The sequence below is a fragment of the Epinephelus moara genome, chromosome 22, assembly GCF_006386435.1.
Source record: "Epinephelus moara isolate mb chromosome 22, YSFRI_EMoa_1.0, whole genome shotgun sequence".
Taxonomy (NCBI): Eukaryota; Metazoa; Chordata; class Actinopteri; order Perciformes; family Serranidae; genus Epinephelus; species Epinephelus moara.
This window is the reverse complement of record NC_065527.1, coordinates 42510919-42534905: the sequence shown is the minus strand read 5'-3', so window position 1 is coordinate 42534905 and position 23987 is coordinate 42510919. Positions and strand designations below refer to the sequence as shown.

Sequence of the window (23987 nt, the reverse complement as noted above, 5' to 3'; positions counted from 1 at the left end):
TTTTAAACAATATCACAACAATGAACCTCCCAAGTGTCAGGCAAGTATTTCCTTTCCATTGTAATTTTACAATTAACAGTGCTAATTAGCAGGTTTCAAATATCTGTCTCATCTGTATTATAGAAATGATCTCTGTGCAAACTGCAGTTAACAAGTTAAAGTCAGTGATTTATTTAGGAATTTTATCTTAAGAAAATGTTGAGCATTTCATTTTTATTGCAGTATATACTGCTCTTTCTCTGGCCTACATCCACTGTTAAGTCATTTTAAATTTGTAGTTGTTTTGATTTGTGAACGCCTGTGCAGCAAACCTGAGCAACAGCTACTCCGAACTTCATCTCCCAGGTGGCATTGCGAGCGGTCTGTTTCTAGGTGTCTAGCAACAGCTATCAGCCCAGACAGCCGGCGGCAACGGGAGCGGTATTTCTCGGTGTGTCTTTCCACGATTATTCGCTGCCGGGTATTCATAATTAATAGTCGCTTGGCTGAAAATAGTGGAAAAAACAACCCTGACCCCTGCACAGAGATATGAGCGGCAGCGGGCGGCCCAGGACCAGCTCGTTTGCTGAGCCGCCAGGTGTTCCAGGAACCGCCGCTGCGTCCACCGGATCAGCCGCTGCCGTGGGGAGCAGCACAGGAAAGTCCGGGGTCCCGCAGGCCTCCGGCAGCAGCTCGTCGGGATGCTCGAACCTCAAGCTTGCCAGTAAGTTCTAATTAGCCACCAGCTTTTTGCTGAGGTCTGTCTATATCATAAATAGTATCCTGTGCTTTTACCTCAAAAATGTCTACCAGTGTTATGTATCACAACCCGGAGGAAAGTCGTTATTGCTCCTGTGTAGCGGTAACCAACTTGCTAGCATGCTAACTAGCTAGCCTGCTAACGTTAGCCACTTGTTTTGTATGTTACTAGTTCCCCGTCCGGCCGATAGATGTATTTAGCCTTACTGATATCAAACTAAGCATCTGCCTGGTCATCACTATAACCCAGTGTAACGTTAGGCTTTTTAACGAGTAATTTGATTTACTGATATTAAAATACAAGATGAGGATCTGATTGATTTCACTGTGGTCAATATGAGCGAGCAGTAAAACGGGGCTCTGTTGTTCTTTGTGGCCAAGCCAGACCCTAATACCTAAGCTTGAGTGCTGCATTTAAGGATCTTTTTGCGGGTGTCGTTGAGAGTGTGGCATCAGCTATCAGTCTGGCTCGCCTGGAGAGGGGTCAGGGCGGAAAGTTGCGTTTTCACCAAGGTCACCTGTGGGGCAAAGGCTTAGCAGCAGGTGGCCGACGCCTGGAGGATGCAAGTGATGCATATCCAGCTCAAGAGCTGGGTTGTCTGCTGGGATGCCAAGGAGTAGGTTTCATCTGTCTGAGATGGAGTTATAGTATGCCTCTTTATCACCATAGTGACAGGCGTAAGCTGAGATCTGTGTGTGTTAATCCAAACCTTATCATCCATTAGCAGGCAGTGGTGTGTGACTTTGATATTAGAGCCCAAATAGGGGGTCATCTGCAGTTCAAAGCGGTGTGACCCTTGTTTTCTGGTTTTTCCTTTTGCAGCACTGTCTGAAGCTGTCAAAGCCACAAATGTTGCTGGTAAAGATACTCTTTGTGGATGATTGATGGATTTGTGGTCAGGTTTGTGAGACCTGGAGGCTATTTCAAGAGGCAGGATTAACCCAGTTAGCCAGTTACTTGTAAGAGAAAATGATGTGATTTGACACTTTGAATTACTGGTAAAATTAAACTTGGACATGGAACATTAAGGATGTTGTGTTGCCATACCAACCAGTGGTCTGTCATTATGAAAAACAGTGGAGGATGTTTGATGATGAAATGTTAATGGTCCTGTTTTTATATGTATATGTATATATATATATATATATATATATATATATATGTATGTATTATATATATATACATATACATATAAATTCTCCTCATGCTGTAACTCTAAAGTGTGGTATCTTGGTACTTATAGTCTGGAAGTTAACTTCTTTTTTTGGTAACACAGTGTAAACCTAAACAAAAATATTTAACTGCTGATCAGCCACTTTATGGGCTGGAGTGGTTATATGTTTGTTACCCACCCATTTGTTGAGGTATTAGGTTGTAATGCGCAGACCCAGTAGATACACGGTGTCTGACACAATATAGCAGCTGGTGCAGATGTCACAAGGAGAAACTGACAAGCCCAGACATGAAGTGTCAGTGAAAGAGCCAATAAAGGGGTGGCAGTGTAGTACCAGAATGACACTTAATGAACTATTGAAATGTGATGGCATTTTTCCTGATATAGTTAATTAGACACTGGTTTTATTCCACTTACTAAACGTCATGTCATCAATTGATAATTCCTTTAGGTGACACTTCTGGTGTTGGTCCACTAACAGTGAATCATTGTGTTCACAGAGTTTTTGGTATATTGTAAATGTATTACACCCAAGGGGATTTGAAAATAAGACTCAAGGCAGTAAATCAGAGAACTTCGCCACATCTCAGTGTAATTACCACGGCTGCTTTGACAGTGTCCAAGCAGTTGTTCCATTATTCACTGTCCATGGAGCAGCTCCAGGATTTGTCTCTGGATGACATCATCACCACATTCTGTCTCTCCGCTGTCTGGCTTAATGAGAAATGTTCAAATTCACAAATTAAATGAAGCTATAAAATATTGTGTGTGTGGGGGGGGGGGGGGGGCGTTAGTGAGGTCGGATTTTCCCTTTAATGGCACAATAATAACAATTGCTTTATGTAAATTTTACCTACTGTTTACTGAGAGGCATGATCATGATCCACTGGGAAGTGGTCATTGTGTTGACTCTGTTTTTGTGGCAGACTGTCACATGAGCACAGTAACTCCAGAACAATAGATAATTGATAGAAACCTCACACTTACACCAGAGGTTCTCCCTATAGAGCAGATGACCTGGTTTGATTTTTGGAAGATCTTGCTGCATTAAACTGCATATTAATAAGGTAAATTTAATTCTTTTGAAGACACTTTGCTTTAATATATGGAGTTCATGTAAGTACAGTGTGTTTTTTGTGTATGAAGACATTAACATAGAAAATCTGCCATTTAATGCATAAATCAGAATCGTTTGAATATTTCATTTGTGAATTTGGTGGACAGTGTGTATTCATGTGCTTCTTGTTGTAACATCTCTCCAAGACTTATCTGGGTTTAAGAGTACAAAATATATAGGCATGGATGTGACAAAGTTAAAAAAAAAAAACGGCATGTCTTTAAGGGACTGTTTCCTCCTAGGGACTTGAGTTTCCTTCTGTGAATGACAGGAAGCAGAGTGTGACACAAACAGTGAACTCCGACACAATGAAACAATGATAAAACAGACACACTGAGGAAGCCAGACTGAGGCATCGTCTTTATTAAGATAGATTATTGACCCCAGGGAAGTTTCAATCCTGTGAAAGTCGTTTTTTTCCATACTGTAAAGAAATGAATGGCACTATAATGAGAGCTCTGATATCTTGAGGTGTACTGTACTGATGCATCAGCAAGAAAAATGTAAGAGGAGGAGCAATGTGGACAGTTGGCATAAAGTATCCTTTAACCATCTGTCCTACTTTTAACCTGGAGCCCCATGGGAGTGTGTATTCAAGAACCCAGTCATTGAGTTAAGAGAACCCAGTGACCCGGTCACTCTGCAGGCCTCACACTTTCAGCTGTAACAGATATCACCAGCTTGCCTATTGGATGACCACCACAGTTTTGTGGCTGAGGACAGTTTACTGTGCGTGTGTAGTTATGGACGTACAAGAGCACCAGGACATGCAGCTCTGGTTGTAAGAAGACTATATCAATAAGTGCATTGTCTTGTTTGGTAAACAAAGCATTAAGTATGTGGACATGGTCAGGGTTACAGTGATACAGCACAACGACAGCTAGATGGCAAAAGGCTGCTTCATTATTTAAAGGTCCAGTGTGTGGAATTTAGGGCCGTCTATTTGCAAAAATAGAGTATAATGTTCATAACTATGTTTTCATTAGTTTATAATCATCTGAAAATAAAAGTTGTGTTTATCTTACCTTAGAATGAGCCATTTATATTTACATGGGGAGCAGGTCCTCTACCACTGAGTCCACTATGTTGTTACTACAGTAGCCGAGAAGGGACAAACAAAACACTGGCTCTGAATAAGGTCATTAGCATTTTCGGCTTGGCCCCTGTAGTTCTCCGGCACTCTTGTCACATGGGAAAAGTTATATTGTGCTATACAGCTTAATTAGCCAGATTGTTTATGCTTTCATCTGAAGTCAAACAAACATTTCAACTTCATTCATCTCTTTCTCTGCAACTGAAATATCTATTGTTGCACTCTGACGCTTCAAACTCTTTCAGGTCTTCACTTAAAAACAACAGCAACAACAAAAATGTCGACCTCCAAGCTCCTCTGATTCCCAGAACTTCCACTGTTCAATGCAATTTTCTCTTAATTTCTTTCAGCATCACCAGTTTAACTGCTTGTTCAACTCCTCTCGGCAATTGTATTTGGACTGCCACTTTTACTTCAGCTTTAACTGTTTCAGTGTTTTAAATATTTTAAGGTCCAGTGTGTAGGATTTAGGGGGATGTATTGCAGAAATGGAATATAATGTAATAAGTGTATTTTCTTTAGCGTATAATCACCTGAAAATAAGAATCATTATGTTTTTGTTACCTTAGAATGAGCCATTATTATCTAGGGAGCAGGTCCTCTTCTACAGAGATCACCATCTTGCACTGCCATGTTTCTACAGCAGCCCAGAATGGACAAAACAAACACTGGCTCTAGAAAGAGCTGTTTTGGCATCAGCCATCATACCTCACAGGCCATCCGCAAAGAGTGTGTCAGAAAAACACAAATCTTTTTAACGTGAAAGCACTTTATTCAGTGTTTTTACCAGTTTAAATCATCCATAATCATCCATTTGTTTTGGAGAGGAAGACACCTCTGCAGATAGTTCGATTCCAGATGAAAACCTCCAGAACAATTAACACTAAAGGAATTCTAACCAGGAGAACTTTCAGCTAGTTGCAGTCTGCAAGCCTCACTGCTTCATACCACCAAATCCCCCTAAATCTTACACACTGTTCCTTAAACAACAAAATTTGAGTGTTGACAAGTGTATGGAATTTTATTCCAGAATATTTAGCCTTTTCAAGTGAGAATTGTACCATTTGAACTTTGTAAATTTCTAAACCTGCTACAGATGGACCAGTGGCCTACATTCTGGTTTAATTGTCATGTATTGAACCACCAGAAATGGCAACGGGGACTGACATGCAACTTAAATCCAAGGCTAGACTTCAACTGGGGGATATTGCTTTTCATAATCTGTGCCTTAAACTCATAGGAAACCAGAGAACCCTGTACTATCTTTTTCTTTTTATTAAGATGTTTGGTTAGTCAGCCCATGAAGCTTTTTGTAAAAAAAAAAAAACAACAACAAAAAACTACAATAACCTAAATGTGGCTATTAGACTGAAAATGTTGTGACATTTTTTAAGAGTGAAGTAGAAGATTGTTGAAGATTTGGAGTAGAGGTACAAAGTGTTTTATCAGTACAATAGTGTATATTTATATATTGCACTGAGGCATATTTATTGATCGATGGCATGCAGAAAAAGAATACCACTATAGCTTTGGGCTTTTCCAGTGAACATTGATGAGACGATGAACACACAACGACTGCCCCATAAAACTGGACGAGTTGAGTCATCAGTCGCGAAGAAGTTGACTCGTATTTTGTCAGTCAGCCAGTTTAAGCAACTTGTGTCTATCGGCTCCTCGGACTACTTTTGAATCAGACGCTGGGACAGTCTCCTCTATTGCAATGATATTATTGTAACACAGATGTTTTGACCACACTTGAGATGACAACATATGAACCATAAAGTTGGTTTTAAGGACTTAATCAAATGCCAAGGCATTACAAAGTGTTTTATGCTCCTTTGAGGCAGGATTTGTCAACTTGTGAAAGCTTCAGTGGCATTTTTTCTTCACTCATCCTCTGAGGTAAAAATAAATGAGTAAAATGCTGCAAAGGTACACAATAAAAGGTTTTATACCTGATTGTGTGTTTATGATATCAGCATGGCTGCAGGTTGTTAAAAAGTCTTTTTTTTTTTTTTAGGGCATTTTGCCTTTATTGGACAGGACAGGTAAGCGTGAAAGGGGAAGAGAGAGGGGGGATGACATGCAGCAAAGGGCCACGGGCTGGATTCGAACCCGGGCCGCTGCGGTAACAGCCTTGTATATGGGACGCCTGCTCTACCACTAAGCCACCGACGCCCCAGGTTGTTAAAAAGTCTTAAAATCAGGGTTCCCACAACCATGGGAAACCTGGAAAAGTCACGGAACTAGCAATCTGGAAATCCATTGGTTAAAAAAACAAAACAAAAAAAAACTTTTCTTTGTTTTCCTTCCTTTCTACAATGTAAATTGCAGAATCTGTCTTGAGAGATTATGGAACTAGTAAAAAGTAAGTCATGGAATTTTGTTGTGTGTAATGAAATTATTCTGTGCAACCTTCCATGTAATAAACCATAACAGCATATTTATTCTCTGTAGCTAATGATACAACATAGCTCTAATATGATCTAATCTGATATGTTTGAAAAACACCAAGCAAGTGGGGCAAGGAAAAAAAGTTATCATGGGTCCTTGAAAAATCATGGAAAAGTTTTGAAATTGTGTCCATGAAAATGTGTGGAAACCTTGTAAAATGTCTAAAATATGCATTTACTGATAAAAGGCCTTAAAGTATGAAATTGTTTTAAATGCAGATTGGATGGGCCTTAAATGTCGTGAAGTCACATCATGGTGAGATATTCCAGTGTTGGCGGGAAACATCCTATAGGAGAGAAACACTTTTTGACAAGGGAACAGACTTTGACATAACAACTCTGTGTATGCACTATGCAGCACCCCTATTTTTGCCCCCTCTGTGCATTTAGGTAATGCAATAAGTTTGCATTTTTAAACTAATGCATTGTTAGGCTGCCAGCTTGTCGGTTTATTTTTTCTGTGCTTAGAGCAGTAAGAACAGAGAGTATTATCAGTGTCATTGTATCTTACTGTTCATTTTGAACAGTAAACATCAATGTGTTTATTTACAAAGACTATATTTTACTTTTGGTGGGTATTTTCATGACAGGTTTGGCCTTTCAATTTCATTTAAAGTGAAAGTGAAAAGGTCTTAAACAGTATTAAATTTAACTTGTTTAAACCTGGAGACGCTCTGGGTATAACAAAATAATCCCCACATAAAAGGCTGTTATCACCTAAAACAGTTTATCAGGACAGAGAGAGTGGTCGGTCTATTTTTGGGTTCATTCCCAGTTTAATTAGTCACAGTGTCTTGAATATGAACTCTGCCATTCCTTTTTACTTCCTTGGAGGCTTTGTAAAGTTGACATCCATTCACTAGGCTGTCATTAACCTAAATATTCAGACGGCCAGCCGAGAGACGGCCCAGATGTGAAGGCAAGCCGCAGCGAGTGTCCTGGGTTGAATGTCAGGGCTATTGTTGTGGTTATGTTGTGAAGTGGTTTCATATCGTTACCTCTTGTAGTAAGGAGCCAGAGGGACCACATTTTAATCCTTTTCATACCTAAAGTTTTAGCACAATAACGCAAATTAACAGATTACCTGCTCTTATGTCTTCTGAATCATAACACTATATTCTCATATCCCCTTGGCCTCATGTTTACCCTGTTTCTGCTTGTTTCCTAGGAGACAGCGGGAAGGTGACTACAGTTGTGGCCACACCAGGTCAGGGACCGGACCGCCCACAGGAAGTCTCTTACACTGACATAAAGGTGAGCAAGCAACTAAAACCAAAACCTCACAGTGACATCGGACGAAGCTCCGTCCTTTCATATGTAAAAGTACAACTTTATCACCTTCTACTACTGGAACTAAGACTTTTATCACCTCATTACACACAATGACAGCAGTATATCTGGCTGAACTCGATAAGGTAGTTGATCAATACCAGTGGCTACACAATTACTTTGCCAGTTGCTGATATTTATGGCACTCAGTGCTGACTTTATAGCCTTCTTTCTGTAATCTGTTTTCCTCTGCTATCTTGTCTTTTGATCTGGAAATGTGACATAATTGTTTCGGTTTGAGGCTAATGACATTACACGGGATGAGACTGGTGTTAAGCTTTGTTTGCACCTTTGCAAGTCCTTGTGGTAGTTTCCTTTGATCACCTCTAAGATTGCTTTATGTCTCTTTAATAGTGTGTTAACGTACATTTGTCACACTTTATATCTCAAATTTAATGGTCTAATTATACCGGCTTATGAGAAATATTTCACTTTTTCAATGTCTGCCGCAGCAGTTAAAGGTTATCAAGGTGTCATATAAAACTGTGCTGAAATATTTCAGTTGTACTGTAAGATTTGTTTTAATAACTATGAGGATAAAACTGTGATTATGATCATCTATCATTGTGCATTAATTGCCATTTTAGTTATAATTTTACAGCTGAAATTCATTTAGGACTTATTAGGGCTGGGCAATATGGCCTAAAAAAAAATCTCAGATTTTTTCACAAAAAATCCAATTCACGATTTAAATCGATTTTTTCCCCTCCTAGTTAAAAAATATATATATATTTGTGGCCTGGCAGCACATACCTGGGGTCCAAAGCTTTCAGCATGTGAATAAACCCCAGCTTTTCCACGGTAGCCTATATATGGACATCTCTTGCAATATACAATGCGACTGCATCTGTGATCGCTTTCCACCGGACCCCTTTCTTATCATACGGCAGTGTTTCCCCTACCATTATATTGGCTCACAACAGAAGTCATTTAAGGTTACCTTTCCTATAGGACAGGTCTATACCTTGTCCTTTTATTAAACAAACTAAATAGCCTTATGTTACAGGCTGAGCCTGATGTGTGTGGCTTTTGTGTGTGTGTGTGTGTGTGTGTGTGGAGCTGTGTATGTGTGTAGTTGATGTAGGAGGTATGAGACGTTAGTGCGCCGGGTGTGGTGTGTGACGTCAGACGGATGCGCCCCAGGAAGAAAGTGAGGCATGTGCTATGTTGTTTACATCGAGCAGCCACAGTGAAGAAGCCTACGCAGTTCTGCATGCTGTTTTTGAGTTATTTCCCTCTATGTAAAAGTCAGACACTGATGAGAGAGGCTGTGCATCATCCCTGCAGTGCTGAAAATAAAGTGCCGTTCTTTAACGCAGACGAAGTCCCGTTGTTTATGTGTTGTTGCCACAACGAGCTAACACAAGCTAAAGGAGCTAATGGTCTTCTGAGGTCCCTTTACTACGGTTCAGGGGTCTGCCAGCTTGGCGTTGGTAACACTTATTCATCTTATTTACACAACGGCATGTCATTTATGTCCCTACACGGTGCGCATCTAAAATCCTCCTCTACAGACACAGGTGTGCACACAAAAGCGCTGAAGAACTCGTTCCCTTTCTTGAGAAGGAGTTCTTCCCAGCTCGCTGCCATGTTGTTTGTGTATCAAGCGCGCGGGGGGAGGGGAGAGCCCACTCTGAACTACCGGAGCCCAGCGTGGAGCGGCGGTGGTGGATTTTAAATAGAAACTCGATTTTCATTAAAACAAATTGGCCTAAACTGCAAATTCGAATTAATCGATAAAATCGATTTATCGCCCAGCCCTAGGACTTATCAGTTACAACGACTTATAATATACAGATGTTTAGATACGATTTGAATGAGATCTATTGGTCTCTAAAGTTTAACCAAGCTAATAAAAAAAGTAACTGTTGCTGTTGGTCGGACCCATTATTTTTTGATGCAAGTCTAGTGTTAGTAAAACCACAAATAAGTGAAAAATAAACATTTAAAATTAAGATATTTATCCTGTTTGCTGTGTGTTTTTGTAAAGTAAAGTAAATCTGGTTTCTTGGTGCATTCACTGAATAAGGAGGATTAAGCATAAACCTGTCTTTGCTTTGCATTGATGAACACGGCTCTTAGGAAAACCCAGGAAGGACAGACTCTTCCCCCAAAACCAATATTACAATTTGTTCCTGACCTACTTTACACCATAGACTATATATAAAGATGGACGATGCAGCTTTACTTCCTCAGGATTTATAAAGTGAAGCCAAAATATCCTGGATACAAGAACTGCCATCCTGCGCTGGTGACATCATTTGGAACCGGAGTCTGCACAATAGTGACCTCCATGGTAGTAGTTCTCACACATACTATTGTCCAACCAATTGCGAGCAGCGCCACTGATCATGAGCATACTAGTTGTATGTCATAACATCAAACTCCTGTGTTATATTATCAAATGACTAATTAAAACCAAATTTATCAGAAAGATTAACACTTAAAACATACATCAGTGTGATAGAACTAAATAAAAAAATGAAAACCATCATTGGGAATAATTTATTTGACGTGTATTTTGATGTTTTATTCTGGCCCATGTCCCATCTGTTCACATGAAGGGGGCGGTGTTAATGACCTATAGTGCCGCCAGCCACTAGGGAGCGATCAAGGTGTTATGGGGAGCTGTCATCCTGCCCATCTGTATATAGTCATTGTTTTAAACAGGTTGCACCACGTTAGACACTGAAAATAACATAAAGTGGGAAGTTGTAGCTGGACTGACTCAGATCAGTTAGTTATATCAGCAGTCAGAAACAACAGCCTCATAAATCATATCTGTATTTGCACCTCACCTGATGAACTGTCATTGATTTCTTCAGTCCAGCATCTCACTGTTTCTTCCTCTGTGAAAACCTCGCAGGTGATCGGCAATGGGTCGTTTGGTGTGGTGTACCAAGCTCGCCTCATCGACAGCCAGGAGATGGTGGCCATTAAGAAAGTTCTGCAGGATAAGAGGTTCAAGGTAGGGCTATAATATACTAACTCTCTACATATTCTTTTTCTCTTTCCATTTCCTTTCAGACTTTGTCTTCCAAGCATTTTGTTTTGCTTGTTTGTCAGACAATACATTTAAAACATTCAAGTTCTCATGCCTGGTTTGTTTTCTAGCTTTCCTACCTTCACTCATGTTTTCTTGTCTTTGCAGAATCGGGAACTACAGATTATGAGGAAGCTGGATCACTGCAACATTGTCAGACTACGTTACTTCTTCTACTCCAGTGGAGAGAAGGTACAGCTCATGTTCTTTTTTCATTTGTTCTTGCAGAAAAATCTAATTCTGTTTTCTGGTCACATAAACATTTGGCACGTCACCATGGTCACACACTCTTCTCTCACGGCATCACAGTTTCACTTAAAATGCACATTAAACATAAAATTACTCAGATGTTGTTTAAAAAGAAATACCCCAGCCTTTAAAAAGGGAAACAATCCATTTCTTGGACTGATAAATATAGGAACACTTTTGAGAAGTAAATTCTGTTTATGTGGTCCTTTTATTTTTAAACAATAATAGAAAAATATTTGACTTGTGAATCAACAGCCTAGGCTGGCAGTTTGTCATTTATGTATTCCTATAACATTGGTACTTATAACATTGGGCAGGGGTTTCAAACTCAAAACATAAAAATTTTAAACTTAAGTGAACTCTCTTTTTTCCTGTGCTGTATAGAAAGATGAAGTGTATCTCAACCTGGTGCTGGACTTTGTCCCTGAGACGGTCTACAGGGTTGCCAGGCATTTTAACAAGGCCAAGAGCATCATTCCTATTATATATGTGAAGGTAATTTTATCCTTTTCCCACGAGACATTTCTGTGTTGTTTAGTTACTGTAATGTTCGTAAAGGTTTTTGGAAATTTCACAAAAAGGCATCTTTATTTACACAATGATTCAAAGCGCACTATCTTTTTGGTTGCCTCCATTTAAACAGTGTGCTGTTCTAATGTTGTGCCCTCCTCAGGTGTACATGTACCAGTTGTTTCGCAGTCTGGCTTACATCCATTCCCAGGGCGTGTGTCACAGAGACATCAAGCCTCAAAACCTGCTCGTCGACCCAGAAACTGCCATCCTCAAGCTGTGTGACTTTGGCAGGTGAGCTGCGTGAACAGATGGAAGAAGGATTTTAACATCAGCAAAATTTAGAGATGCAGCAAGTTTTTATGTGCAGAAAGAACAGAATTAAACAGATCTGTATCTAAACTCCCATGGGGTATTTAGTGTGTGACATTCCAGATAACATGTAACTGTTTAGGCTGGATTTAACAATTATAAGCAGCCCAGTGGCATTATGGGACTGTATACAATGTGGTAGACCTACCTCTTAATCCTGACCACGTTTGGTGGGACATTTAACACTGGCAGACAAAATTTTCTGTAATCTCACCATTGTCATTTATTTTGATTAAAAGCCACGGAAAACACATTGAGGGAGAACCCTCATTTTCTGTGATGCCGAGGTACATACAACATACACAACTTAAATCCAATAGTAATACAAGAAATATACTTACTTTTTTTTTTTCCAATGTAAAACCAAATAAACAAACAAAAACTAAAAACAACAACAGATACAGTCAATAAGGTTACCAATTAAACCTTGAAATTATCTCTGCAGTGTTAGTGAAGTCAGATGAAATCATCTGCAGGGTGAGCCATGTCTGTAAGTGGGTACAGTGGCTACTAGCATTCCAAGAAAGCATGGCTAAGAGATAGGGGGTGAAGGTTTCGTAGAAGAGCTTTATAAATAATGAAAATAAATACTGATCCCTCCTCACTGAAGGAGCAGGCAAGCCAGTTTTTTTAAACTGGGCAATGGTGTGTCCCATAAATATCTTCAGTGATGAATCTTAAGGCTGTGTAATATACTGCAGCATTTCCCACAGACAATTTGCGTCCGTGAACGCAGTGCAGGCAGAACTCTCCTATGAGGTTTTTTTTTTTCCCTCAGCAGCACTTAATGATTTGTGGGATGGATAACTGATCTTTCGAGCCATTCAGAGCTGATCTGATCAGATCAATGGAGAGGAGCAGCTGCTGCAGAGGCCAGTTAGAACCCAGCAGAATGAACAATTTAGTTTCACTGTCAGTGCACCTGATGTTCTGCTGCTCCATCTATGCCAAGAGTGCACTCTGCATTGAGACAGTGCGGTGCTATAAATAACCAAGCAGTACATGTATTTCAACAACGATCCTAATGAATAGTCCATCCTAAAAAAAAATAGGAAATCTATTAGTGGCAGCAGATGTTTTGACTGGGCGGGCCGCCACAAATTAATAAATTTGTGAGAAACCCTGTACTGAATGTAAAGGTTGGAGAGTGGAACTGGATGCCCGCCCGCCCATAAATAACACCCCCATAGTCCAATACAGAGATAAGATCGCTTCAACATGATTGCTCTCAACTTTGACTGCAGCACGTCGGTATAGACTTAAAAGTAAGTTTTTCATCAACCCAAATGCCAAGATATTTTCAATGATGCACTCTTTCTGTTATGGTATTTCTAGCAGAACAAATTTCGGAACTACCTTGGTCAGTATTTCTTGCATTCAAAAATAAAATCCATTTTGTTTTTGCATAGTTTAGGACCAGTTTCAGATTGTGGAGGTGCTTTTGAAGGTGGTGAAATGATAGCTGTAGATTTAGAGTGGCGTCATGAATAGAGTCTGAGCAGGAATAAAGGACAGTGTCATCTGCGAAAAAATGGAAATTACACTTGTACAATGAAGAGGTTATATTAATATTATAACTAGTGACCGAAGGACTGGCCCAAGGACAGAACCCTGAGGAACTCCATACTCCCCAGTTCTTAATAATTATTTCCTCCACAACAGTTAACACTCTTTATCCTCTTTCAGCTGAGTCATTCTTTGCAGTAATCGTTATAACATAAATTCAACTTCTTGTGTTTCCCCAGTGCCAAGCAGCTGGTCCGTGGTGAACCCAACGTGTCGTATATCTGCTCACGGTACTATCGTGCCCCTGAGCTCATTTTTGGTGCCACAGACTACACGGCAAACATTGACATCTGGTCAGCAGGCTGCGTACTGGCTGAGCTGCTGCTCGGACAGCCCATATTCCCTGGCGACAGTGGGGTGGACCAGCTCGTAGAGATTATCAAGGTGAGTGTGTTTAATAGGCATGTGTGTGCTACTGCACTGATGGTAGGACCACTTGTAATTCTTGTTTTCAGTGGAGGTTATCTCTGTAGGACATTAACTTGGTTTGTGCATGCGGGGATGCTCATTCATCATTTTGTATTGGGATCATAAAAGACTCAGATTCACAGTCAGTCACACACCTACATGACCTGCATGTCTACAGAATACTGCTCATACTCTTCCTACAACTGTTCTCAGGTGCTAGGAACCCCAACAAGGGAACAAATCCGAGAGATGAACCCAAACTACACAGAATTCAAGTTTCCTCAGATCAAAGCTCATCCATGGACCAAGGTGAGTAAACACCAGCAGGGCAGTCAGTATTCACCAGGTCTATCTGGAAAGGCATGTAGAATGAATCCATGTGTCTCTGGCCCTGTTTACACCTGCTGTAACATGCATTTTAGGTGATCAGATCACAGGTGGACAGTTTGCGGTCCATTTCACAGGCCTGTGCTACGATCTCTCGTGGTAGTATAAACAAGGTTTTACACAAGTTAGACCCACGCTGAAGGACCATATACAGCCACTATCCTCCTGGTAATAAGTCAGTTCTATGAGCTAACAAACCAGCAGTTGTGAAGCAGTCCCAATGAACTCACATGGACTCTGAAACGGCTTGACTCTTTCGTTAAAGCTGTGAATAACCATGTGATGCTAACAGTTAGCCCTGTCAATACTTGTGTGTGTGTGCAGGCAGACTCTCACCAACGGATTCCTGCGCTGAGCTCACTCTCCCGCAGCAGAATGTACTTATGTACGTGTTATTTGCATATAGAACAAAGTTGTCACTAGTTGTCATTAGAGAGGCACATGAACATGTATTGTAATGCCAGATATGAACAGACAGGCTTCGAGCCCACTTGTGAGTATATCACCCAAGATGCATGGTGTAAGCAGGCTCAATGGAATTGGGAAAGAAAATCTGTAAATATGGAGAAAATGCTGAGAGGTAAATGTCATTTATTACTGTTATTTTACTTCTGATTTCTATGACATTCTACATATGGTGTGAGACATCCATATACATACAAAGGTGTTTGGGCCAATCCAGCTTACAAGAGGAAAAGAAGAGAATACCTGTGGATGTGCCGTTGCCCACACGGTCTATTTAAATCTGCAAGTCGAGGTGCTTCAGTGCCCTCCTTCTGCAAGTCGATTAACCCTGTGACACCTTAAGAGCACAGAAACAACGTAAAACCAAGAGAAGTGGCCCTTTAACATTTACTACAAAGCCGATAGCTTTCTACTCCAAAAACTGCGGGCAGTGGCTTTTTTTAGATGCAGAACTCCTCTGTATGGGTTGTCTTTCTTTTTAAGGCCCTACATTTACCACATGGACTGGAATAAAATACTAATAAATACTCAAACAGTATTAAGTGTAAATTTAGTGAGCCAATGTCCTTCATATAAATGATACTTAAGCAATATCACACGAGAGGGAGTGATGTTGTACTGTGATATCGGCACGAGGCCGCTTTTCTGCGGCCTCGTGCCGTCACCGTTGCTATGTAACGCAGACATGGTGCGCCAGGCACTTACTCTTTATACACATTTATCTGCACGTTTCCATTAATTGTGCAGCCAGTGAAATAAGTCTCTGGTGACTGCATGGTGGACTGTCGCTTCACAGGCACATCCGACTCTGCCTTCTGATCTGACAGTATGTTGCTTTTCTCCAAGTCATTGAGCTCCGCTGATGAAACACTGACAAACCTGGATGTGTGCTCAGATGGATTCAGCTTCTCCTCTCTCTCATCTTCCTCTGATGACCATTCATAGTTCAATTCAAAACTTATTTTGGGAAATAAATCCATATTTTTGGCTGTTTGACAGTGGATGAATTAATTAGCCTACAACGCAACTGCTGACCTAACTGACACTAACCGTCAGTGTTGATTTGATTGTTGATTGTAATCAGCTGTGAGGCAGAGTGATACATACACAGTGAAATAACCGTGATGTTGTACTCCAGTATCATCACGGTTTTACTGTCTCTCGACCAATCAGATTGCAGGGCCGGAACTAACTGTTGTATAATTTGTGTTTTTGTCTTGTAGAATTTGACAAAACCTGCAGAGTGCTTTACTTTGATGGTAGAAATTGTCTATTGTGGAAGAGATTGGCTCAAAATCATGTTTTCCTCAGGTGTTTAAACCTCGCACTCCTCCCGAGGCCATTGCTCTTTGCTCCCGGCTGCTGGAGTACACGCCGGCCTCACGGTTCTCCCCACTAGAGGCCTGTTCGCACGCCTTCTTCGACGAGCTTCGACAGCCGAACACACGACTGCCCAGCGGCCGAGAACTGCCGATGCTCTTCAACTTCAGCACCACAGGTACACACATGTTCAAGCACACTTATCTTAAAGGTTTTGAGTTAATTTCAGCACCAAATTGATCTGTTGTGTTTGTTCAAATCAGCACCATCTGTTCAGCTAAATACAATCAGGTGGTGTTTCTTGGTTTGTTTTGGGCCAACGCTGCAACCTCAGAGGAGGTGCAATTAATTCAGCGTACACTATCCTATTGTTGTGTGATGCTGTCCTCTTGATATATGACTCATCTTCAGAAAAAAACTCCTCTTTATTTTCTGCAGAGCTGTCCATCCAGCCCCAGCTGAACTCAACCCTCATTCCTCCTCACGCTCGCTCACATACAGCTGCTTCCGCCCACGGTAGGAAACTCTTATGTTAATGTTATTGTCATTTTTATAGATTGTAAATTTTAATCCCATGGTTTTGTGATGTCTGAAAAAATGTGTTTAAGTAATGTGCAAAATCAGTACCTAAAAAAAATCCAAGACATCACGAGTAACAATTGTTTTTACACAGTTATTTAGATTTTATTATGTACTCATTTTTAATTAGCTAGTGAATGGCATCATTTTATTTTTATTTCTATTGTATTTATTTTAGTTTTGGTTCTGACAGACTTCCAGGATTATTCTGGCTTGGAACATGTGTATCGAAAAATAATTTTAAATGCCTTTTTTAGCAGTGTGAAACTTTTCTGTGAATTTCATGGATTGAATATATAATTCTGATTTGATCCCTACACATCCTTCCACTAATTACACAGCAAATGACCAAAGATATGCAGCAAGTTATTTGACATAAAAGAGTGGTTTTACATATTTAATTTTAAAGTGATTTTTAACTGTAACTACATATTTTTGTTGTAACCAGAGTAATGGGTGTATTTTGACACAAGATGGCAGTATTAGATATGAAATATTAGTCTCTTATGCAGACATGACAGATTTCAGAGTGCCCACATTGTCCAATATAAAAACGTACTTAATATGAACTGTATTGGCTTGAAAATAAGGACACCTTGATTATGATTATGACCCCTTTTCCAACAACTATTTTTTGGAAAGATGGACAACACCTCTAGTGTCTGTTAGTCCCAAGATAAGTTGGTTCTCATATTTGAAGCGTTTTCTCCAATTCATGTACCACTGTCAGGATAGAGCAACAGTTTAATCAAATATGACAGAAGATTATTTCTTATGAAAGTTACCTACTGCAGCTTTAAGGCTCATAATGTGTAATACTTAATATAATTTTACCTTTAAGTGCTGGACTTTGAATTTACGACTGACTGTTTTCTGTTTCCTGTTGTGTCCTTCAGATGGTACCGGTTCAGATTCATCTCAACACAGTTCAGTACCAGGATCTCTTAACAGCATCTGAAGCAGCCTCTCACCTGCCTGCCTGCCAGCCTCACCTTTATCTCAGACACACACACACACACACACACGCACACACACACACTACCGCTTTCCTCCATGCTGCTTGCTCTCCTCTTAGATGATCTGTTTTTGTACAGCAAATGCGTTGAACAAACTAAACATTAGTTCTTTAGCTGCCAGGGTTGAAACTACGGCAGGTGATTGTTGAACACACACACACAGAGTCGTCTCGCTGCTGCTCGGGTGGTCAGTGAAGGTTCAATAGTCGGGGCTGGTCCTCTGTAATATAACCTTTTTATTAAATCAACATTTTTTTTCTTCTTCTTTATATTTGTGTTTATTTATTTGACTAATTGAAAGCATTGTATGGTCACAAAAACATTTAGTCCTTTGATTTTTTTCCACTTCAGATTATTTTTTTATATTCTTCAGTGTTTCTGCATCCCTGTTAGTGAGGGGTGAACTGTACACTGCCTGACCAGAAGATCAGAACTGGCCTCAAACTGGTCCATCAGGGTAAAGGATGTTTTATTCAACTCAGGGCGGGAGAGCGGATGCAGGGACTGATAAATTCCTAAATCCTCCAGCCACATTGTTTCACCAATCCAGCCTGATGTTTAGGTTTAAATTAAACTTCCTCATCTTGATATTTACCTGCTTATATGGCGGGTAGAGTAGAAAACCTCATCAGCACCAGGTAGCAGTTATCAGTGTTTGGTTGGAGGTGTACTGGATTGCCCCTTATGTGAATTGTTCAGTTGCTGCATTTATACAGACTGGACTGGAAATAACCACACTCCACCGGTCACCGCGTCTCGTATCCATTTGTTTCCTGTTTTAGAGAGTTTTGTCTGGAAAAAGAGGGAAAAAATCCTCAAAGAAACAGTTCCCCTACATGCCCACTGTTGTAGTATAAATATGGGTAAACCCTTCATGCATTTAGGTTATTTTTTTTATCTTTTCCACATTCAGGAGGGCAGAGCTGTTAATTTATTGGAAAGACGTTATTTCCAGAGGAGAAAAATCCTCAACTCCTGCTCTTGTTCGTCACCTGGAAAATTAGTGTAGACCTGTAAATGTCCAGTTGTAAAGAAAGTGTGAATGTGCTGCTCAGCAAAAGCAGATATAGAAAATGAGCCTTTTGAAATCAAGCAAACAAATTAGAACCATAGTAGTGCAAATAGTAGTTTGTTACTGGAAGCTGCACCTTGCGCTGCTTGTTCTCTGTCCTGCCAACTAGGTATTGTATTCACTTAATGATCAGATGAAAACCAGCAGTGGTCTGGACACCTCTGTCCTAGATCATTGCAACAATAGAAAACAGATATTGGAGCTCTTCTAATAAACTAGAGATGACGACATCAATTCCGCTTAAAGAAGTTGTCACCATAATTTCTTTCCTGAACGAAATAACCAAATTTACGCCCCTATTCAAACACCCAAAGAAAAAGAAACCTGAAAGCCATCACAGGTTTCACTTGTCCTAAATAGTGTTAGTGAGTGGTGGAAACGGCTGATTCAGAAATGACTTAAAGGGACAATTTACCCTAAAATCAATAATACCTTTCTTTCCTCTTACCTGTAGTGCTATTTATACGTCTTGATTGCTTGGCATGTTACAAAGTGTTGGAGATATCAGGTGTAGAGATATCTGCCTTCTCTCCAGTGTAATATATATTTTCTACCAAACTACACCTGGCAATGATATCACCGTGCAGAAGTGAGCATTTAATGGTAGCTCACCTAGCACCACTGAGCCAGCTAACAAAGCTAACAGCTAACTAGTTCCATTGTATTGGAGAGAAGGCAGACATCTCTATGGCCGATATCCCCAACACTCAGCAACTCACACCAAAACAATCTAGATTGATAAACAGCACCACAGGTAAGAGGAAAAATATTTTGTTTTTTTCTTTGGGGTGAACTGACCCTTATAAAATGAATGAATAAAAAAGATTATTCTTCTGTTTTTCATTTCGAGCTTTCAAAATGAAAAAAAAACCCCTTACATTGCGATCATGACGTGGTTAATGATAAGAAGTGAAAACTTTTGTATTAGAGCAAATGCTGTTGCTTTTAAAAAAGCCTGAAATTGTTTTAAGATAAATGATGCATTTTAAAGCTTTGAAAAGTATTTAAATGTGGTAAATATAGTTACTTGATGGCTTCCCTTTACAATCCCCCCAAACTGTCTGTTGACATGTATTCATACAGGAAACAGTAGGCTGGTTTTAGTGGTCTTAAACTCTGTTTTAATGTCACAATAATTTACAGATGTCTCTAAAAGAAAAACCTGTAAAATCCCCTGAAAAATATTGGCAGACTCAACACAAATGCTGTCCAGTCAAAAAGTCACTTTGGGTGGGGTTCCCCTTCAGCTCAAAGATCTTCCTTGTCCTGTTGTTAGTGTAGAAGAAAATGCTTTTTTACTCCAAGAGCAGAGTGAATGTTGGTCCTGCTGTTGATTAAATGCAGCGGACAGGAAAATGTAATGCTTTATTAAACTTGGTGGTGGGGGAGGGGGGGGATACGTCATGTAAATTTATTTATTTATTTGTTTTTGTGATGAGAGTTGGATGTCCGTTACTTTAAGAGGGCTTTGAAATTGTTGAAGCTTCTTTAGGAAACTTCATAAGTGGAAATGAGTGAAAAGTAGTGATGGCCAAATGAAGCCTCATGAAGGATTTTCTTTATTTTCTGAGCCCACTAAATGGCGCTTTTTGTTCAACAAAAAGTTGATAACACACTGAATTGCCATCCTTTGAGCCTCTCTGTTTAAACCAAGAGTACCATCTAGTGGGCTCAGAAAATAAAGAAAATGCTTCATGAGGCTTCATTTGGCCATCACTAGTGAAAAGTTCACAGAAGCGAAGCATAAAGGAAGATGAATGAAAGGCTTAATGTGAATAGTTGTTCAATTTGAATTTCAGGCAGGGGAGTTCCTGTTAGGTGACTGTGTGTTTGTGTGCCCCTTGTGCTTCTATCTTTGTGAGGACCAATTTGAGTTTTACCCATGCAAGCGTGAGATAAGAGACGTTTGAGGTTGAGGCTGGATTCAGGGTCACGGGTTAGAGAATGTATTATCGTAGTCCTCTCAAGTGTAGAAGTGCAAACGTGTGTCTGACCATGTTCCAACCTGCAGTCTGAACAGCCAGTGTTTTAGGGATTAGATCAGTCAACAATACAGAATCTTTGTAAGCAGTACAGACCACTTGAAAGTTTGTAGTATAGTATATTTGATACTGTCGTTCCATGCTTCCACCTGCTGGTTTTAAACTGCAGCCATGTTTTCTTTTTTTTGGAAATATCAGTGAAGATGCTTTTTTTTTTTTTTTTTTCTTAATCCACCACATTCGGCACATTTACATTGATTTTATACGAGGAGAGTGGAGAGCATTTCTCATTCTGCTTTCTTTGCTGCAAAGAGTCCAACCAGCATGTTTGATTTACTCCGCAGGGTGCATCACACTCAGAGCTGTCAGACTCTCTGCGGCTATGAAAAGGTGTGACCCCAGCCAAGAGGAATCAGACATGGCTGATTCTTCTCTTCCTATAATCTCAGAAGCCATTTTGTTCCCCCTCCTTCACTCTCCTTCTCTTATCGCACGTGTAAATATCACTGATTTTTATTTTTCCTCTTTTTACTTTTTATTACAGAGTTGTTTATATCTTATCCCCCACCCCTCCCATCCTGTTGATGAAGCAGTCTTATTTTGTGCATTTTTGTAAATAAGTTTCTTTTTTTCACAAGTCAAAATGTAAATACTGCAAAGGAAAAAAAATCAGCCTACTCCTCATGTTTGTTGATGATCTTTCTCTCTCGTTCTCTTTCTCGTAGTCCAGTGGAAATTGTAAAAGTAGCTGTTAACATCATCAGCTGTCCTCCCTGTTCAGTCCTCTGTGGAGCAAAGTTACTGTTGACTGAATATTTCAAAGGTTCTGTTCCAAAATGCTCCGTATGTGATCTCTCTAAAATCTAACGGCTGGAGGCATCAGGTCATGTTAGCAGCATCTTGGGTTTGAATCTGTCCGAGGATGCATGACAGCACTCTCTTCAACCTTCTCAACTATACCTACTGTTGATCCACACAGTATAATAAATGCAAAACGTTTGAAATTATGTTTGTTTTACTTTTTTTAAAAAAATTTTTTTATTATTATTGTAAAGCACCTTAAAGAGATAAGATCTTTTCAAGTGAGGTTGTTTGACCTACAGTAGATGTCAGTCAGTATGCCTCCAGTTTGGAGAAGCAGGCTAGCTAAGCTGTGTACTGCTGTGGAGGGCTCAGCAGCAAAATGCATTTAAGCCACCTAAAAAATCAATATCATTTTAAGTGTGCGCTATATTTAGAATATTATCACCTCTCTGCCTTTCCTTCTGAGAGGGAAGCCATTAACACCTCAGTTTCCCCATCTCTGCTCTCATCAAAGCCACCAGACTCATTTTGGCTCATTGCACTCGAGAGCTGCTGGTCTACCGCAGTGGCTCCCAACCACGAGGTCCCAACCCCCACTAGGGGTCGCCCAAGCTTTGCGTGGGGCTGTTAGTCCTTCTTTATTCTAAGAGGTGTAGGCCTACATCTCTGTATTTCATTTATTTCTGTAAAAAAATGGTAAATAGTAAAAAATTGTTCGTCTTAAAGTTTATAATATTATTTAAGATGTAAACTTAAAATACATTTCACAGGATAAGGACAAGGTAAAGAGCTGAACACTTGCTATAGTGGCAGAGCCTTTACTCTGCTAAATTGCCTCATCCTGAGGACAGAACAATGACCAAGTGTCAAGGAGAAGAAAATGCAGAATTTGTCAAAGAGGCCTCTTAAGTATGCATGATTATTAAAAATACAAAAACCCTGTGACTTTGGTGAATCTGAGCCAACACTCTAAAACACCAAAGACACACAATAACACAAATAAACCGGAAAAGTCAGCCTTTATATAAAGCAATATCACAGTGTCATCTCCCCTCCACAAATTGCTGTCTACATTTTGCTGCTGCCCCTGTCCACAGCAGTACATTGCTTATCCTCTGTGTCACTACTCCAGCCTGTTATCTGCAAACTGGGGGTGCACTGACTGCCATTTACTGTGGGTAATACTTTCAGTAAGGAGAAGTACCTCACACACTTCAAAGGGTCTGAACTATCCCTTTAATTGAAGAGGCTTGTAAGTGACTCAGAATCACATTTAATAGACTGCAGATTCTCCACAAGAGGGAGATGTTCCGCACATGCTAATTATAGTGAAACATACTCAAGATACAGCTCTTACTTTTTCTTCAGGCCTCCTACCCTTTTATTGAACAATAAAAATACCTCCTCCTGTCCAGCAAATAGGACACACTAAGAGCAATGTGAACCTCGTTGCTGAAAATGTGTTCCATTTTTGCAAATTTGAATTATAAATTTTAATTTAAAAACAGCAGCTATAAAAATGAAAAGCCCACAGCAGAGATGGGGAGCAGGTTGCAGACGTCTTTTTCATTCTCAAATTGAAAGTTTTCAATCCCATCTGACATCAAGGCAGTTTTATCAGATTTCACGCAGCTCCTCTGGAGGCACAAAAAAAGCTTTGACACTTAAAATCACTTTTTTTTTTTCAGTTTTACTCCCACATTGTTGACTTTTCTCATCTTGGAACAGAACTTTGTGTGTTGTGACAGATTGCAATATATTATTACTGTGCAGTATTGAGACAAAATGTTTTGCCTACAGGTCACTGGCACTTTTAGAGAAAGTGCCGCGTCATGTCTGACTTGATCTCAACAGTGTTTAGTTGAAATCGCATCATGATGTGTTCTCATGTTGTACTCAACACGGGCATTTTGCATTATGTGCCGCACGGCATTCAGAATCGCTGCTTATGATTATAAGATGGCAGAAGTAGACATTTGTGTTGTGACTGCAGACAGAGCCACCTATCAACCTCGTGTGCGTGTGTGCGTGTTTGTTTGTTGCCAGTTAATACGCAGAAATGTTGACAGACTGTTTCAAACTGAATCTGAGAAATTGTACTTTGTGGTTTTAAATTCTCCTAAACCTCAGTTGTGTTAACATTACCTTCCTCGTGACTGAGGGAGGTTACTGCATCTCTACAAGCTGATGTGTTGGTGTGATGGAGAGATAGACTGAGAAAGAGAGAGAAAGAAACACAAACCTGTCCGTCTCTGTTCTGTGTATGTATGATATGGACTCATTTACTGTAATAAAGTGATGAAACTGTG

General features: G+C 40.0%; 1 protein-coding gene across 1 annotated transcript; it reads left to right on the top strand.

Annotated features, from left to right (window-relative positions):
- Window positions 1-365: 365 nt before the first annotated feature.
- Window positions 366-23987, top strand: LOC126383728 (glycogen synthase kinase-3 beta-like). Its single transcript, XM_050034364.1, has 11 exons — window positions 366-703; window positions 7745-7830; window positions 10772-10873; window positions 11057-11140; window positions 11582-11692; window positions 11871-12001; window positions 13825-14029; window positions 14267-14362; window positions 16217-16403; window positions 16664-16741; window positions 17701-23987. Exons 1-11 carry the CDS (start codon window positions 529-531, stop codon window positions 17760-17762), a joined length of 1317 nt encoding a protein of 438 aa, XP_049890321.1. The 5' UTR covers window positions 366-528; the 3' UTR covers window positions 17763-23987.

Coding starts and splice junctions, on each gene's coding strand:
- LOC126383728 (XM_050034364.1), top strand. CDS start 529: ATGAGCGGCAGCGGGCGGCCCAGGACCAGCTCGTTTGCTGAGCCGCCA. Junction 704..7,744: donor CTCGAACCTCAAGCTTGCCA/GTAAGTTCTAAT, acceptor CTTGTTTCCTAG/GAGACAGCGGGAAGGTGACT. Junction 7,831..10,771: donor TCTCTTACACTGACATAAAG/GTGAGCAAGCAA, acceptor AAAACCTCGCAG/GTGATCGGCAATGGGTCGTT.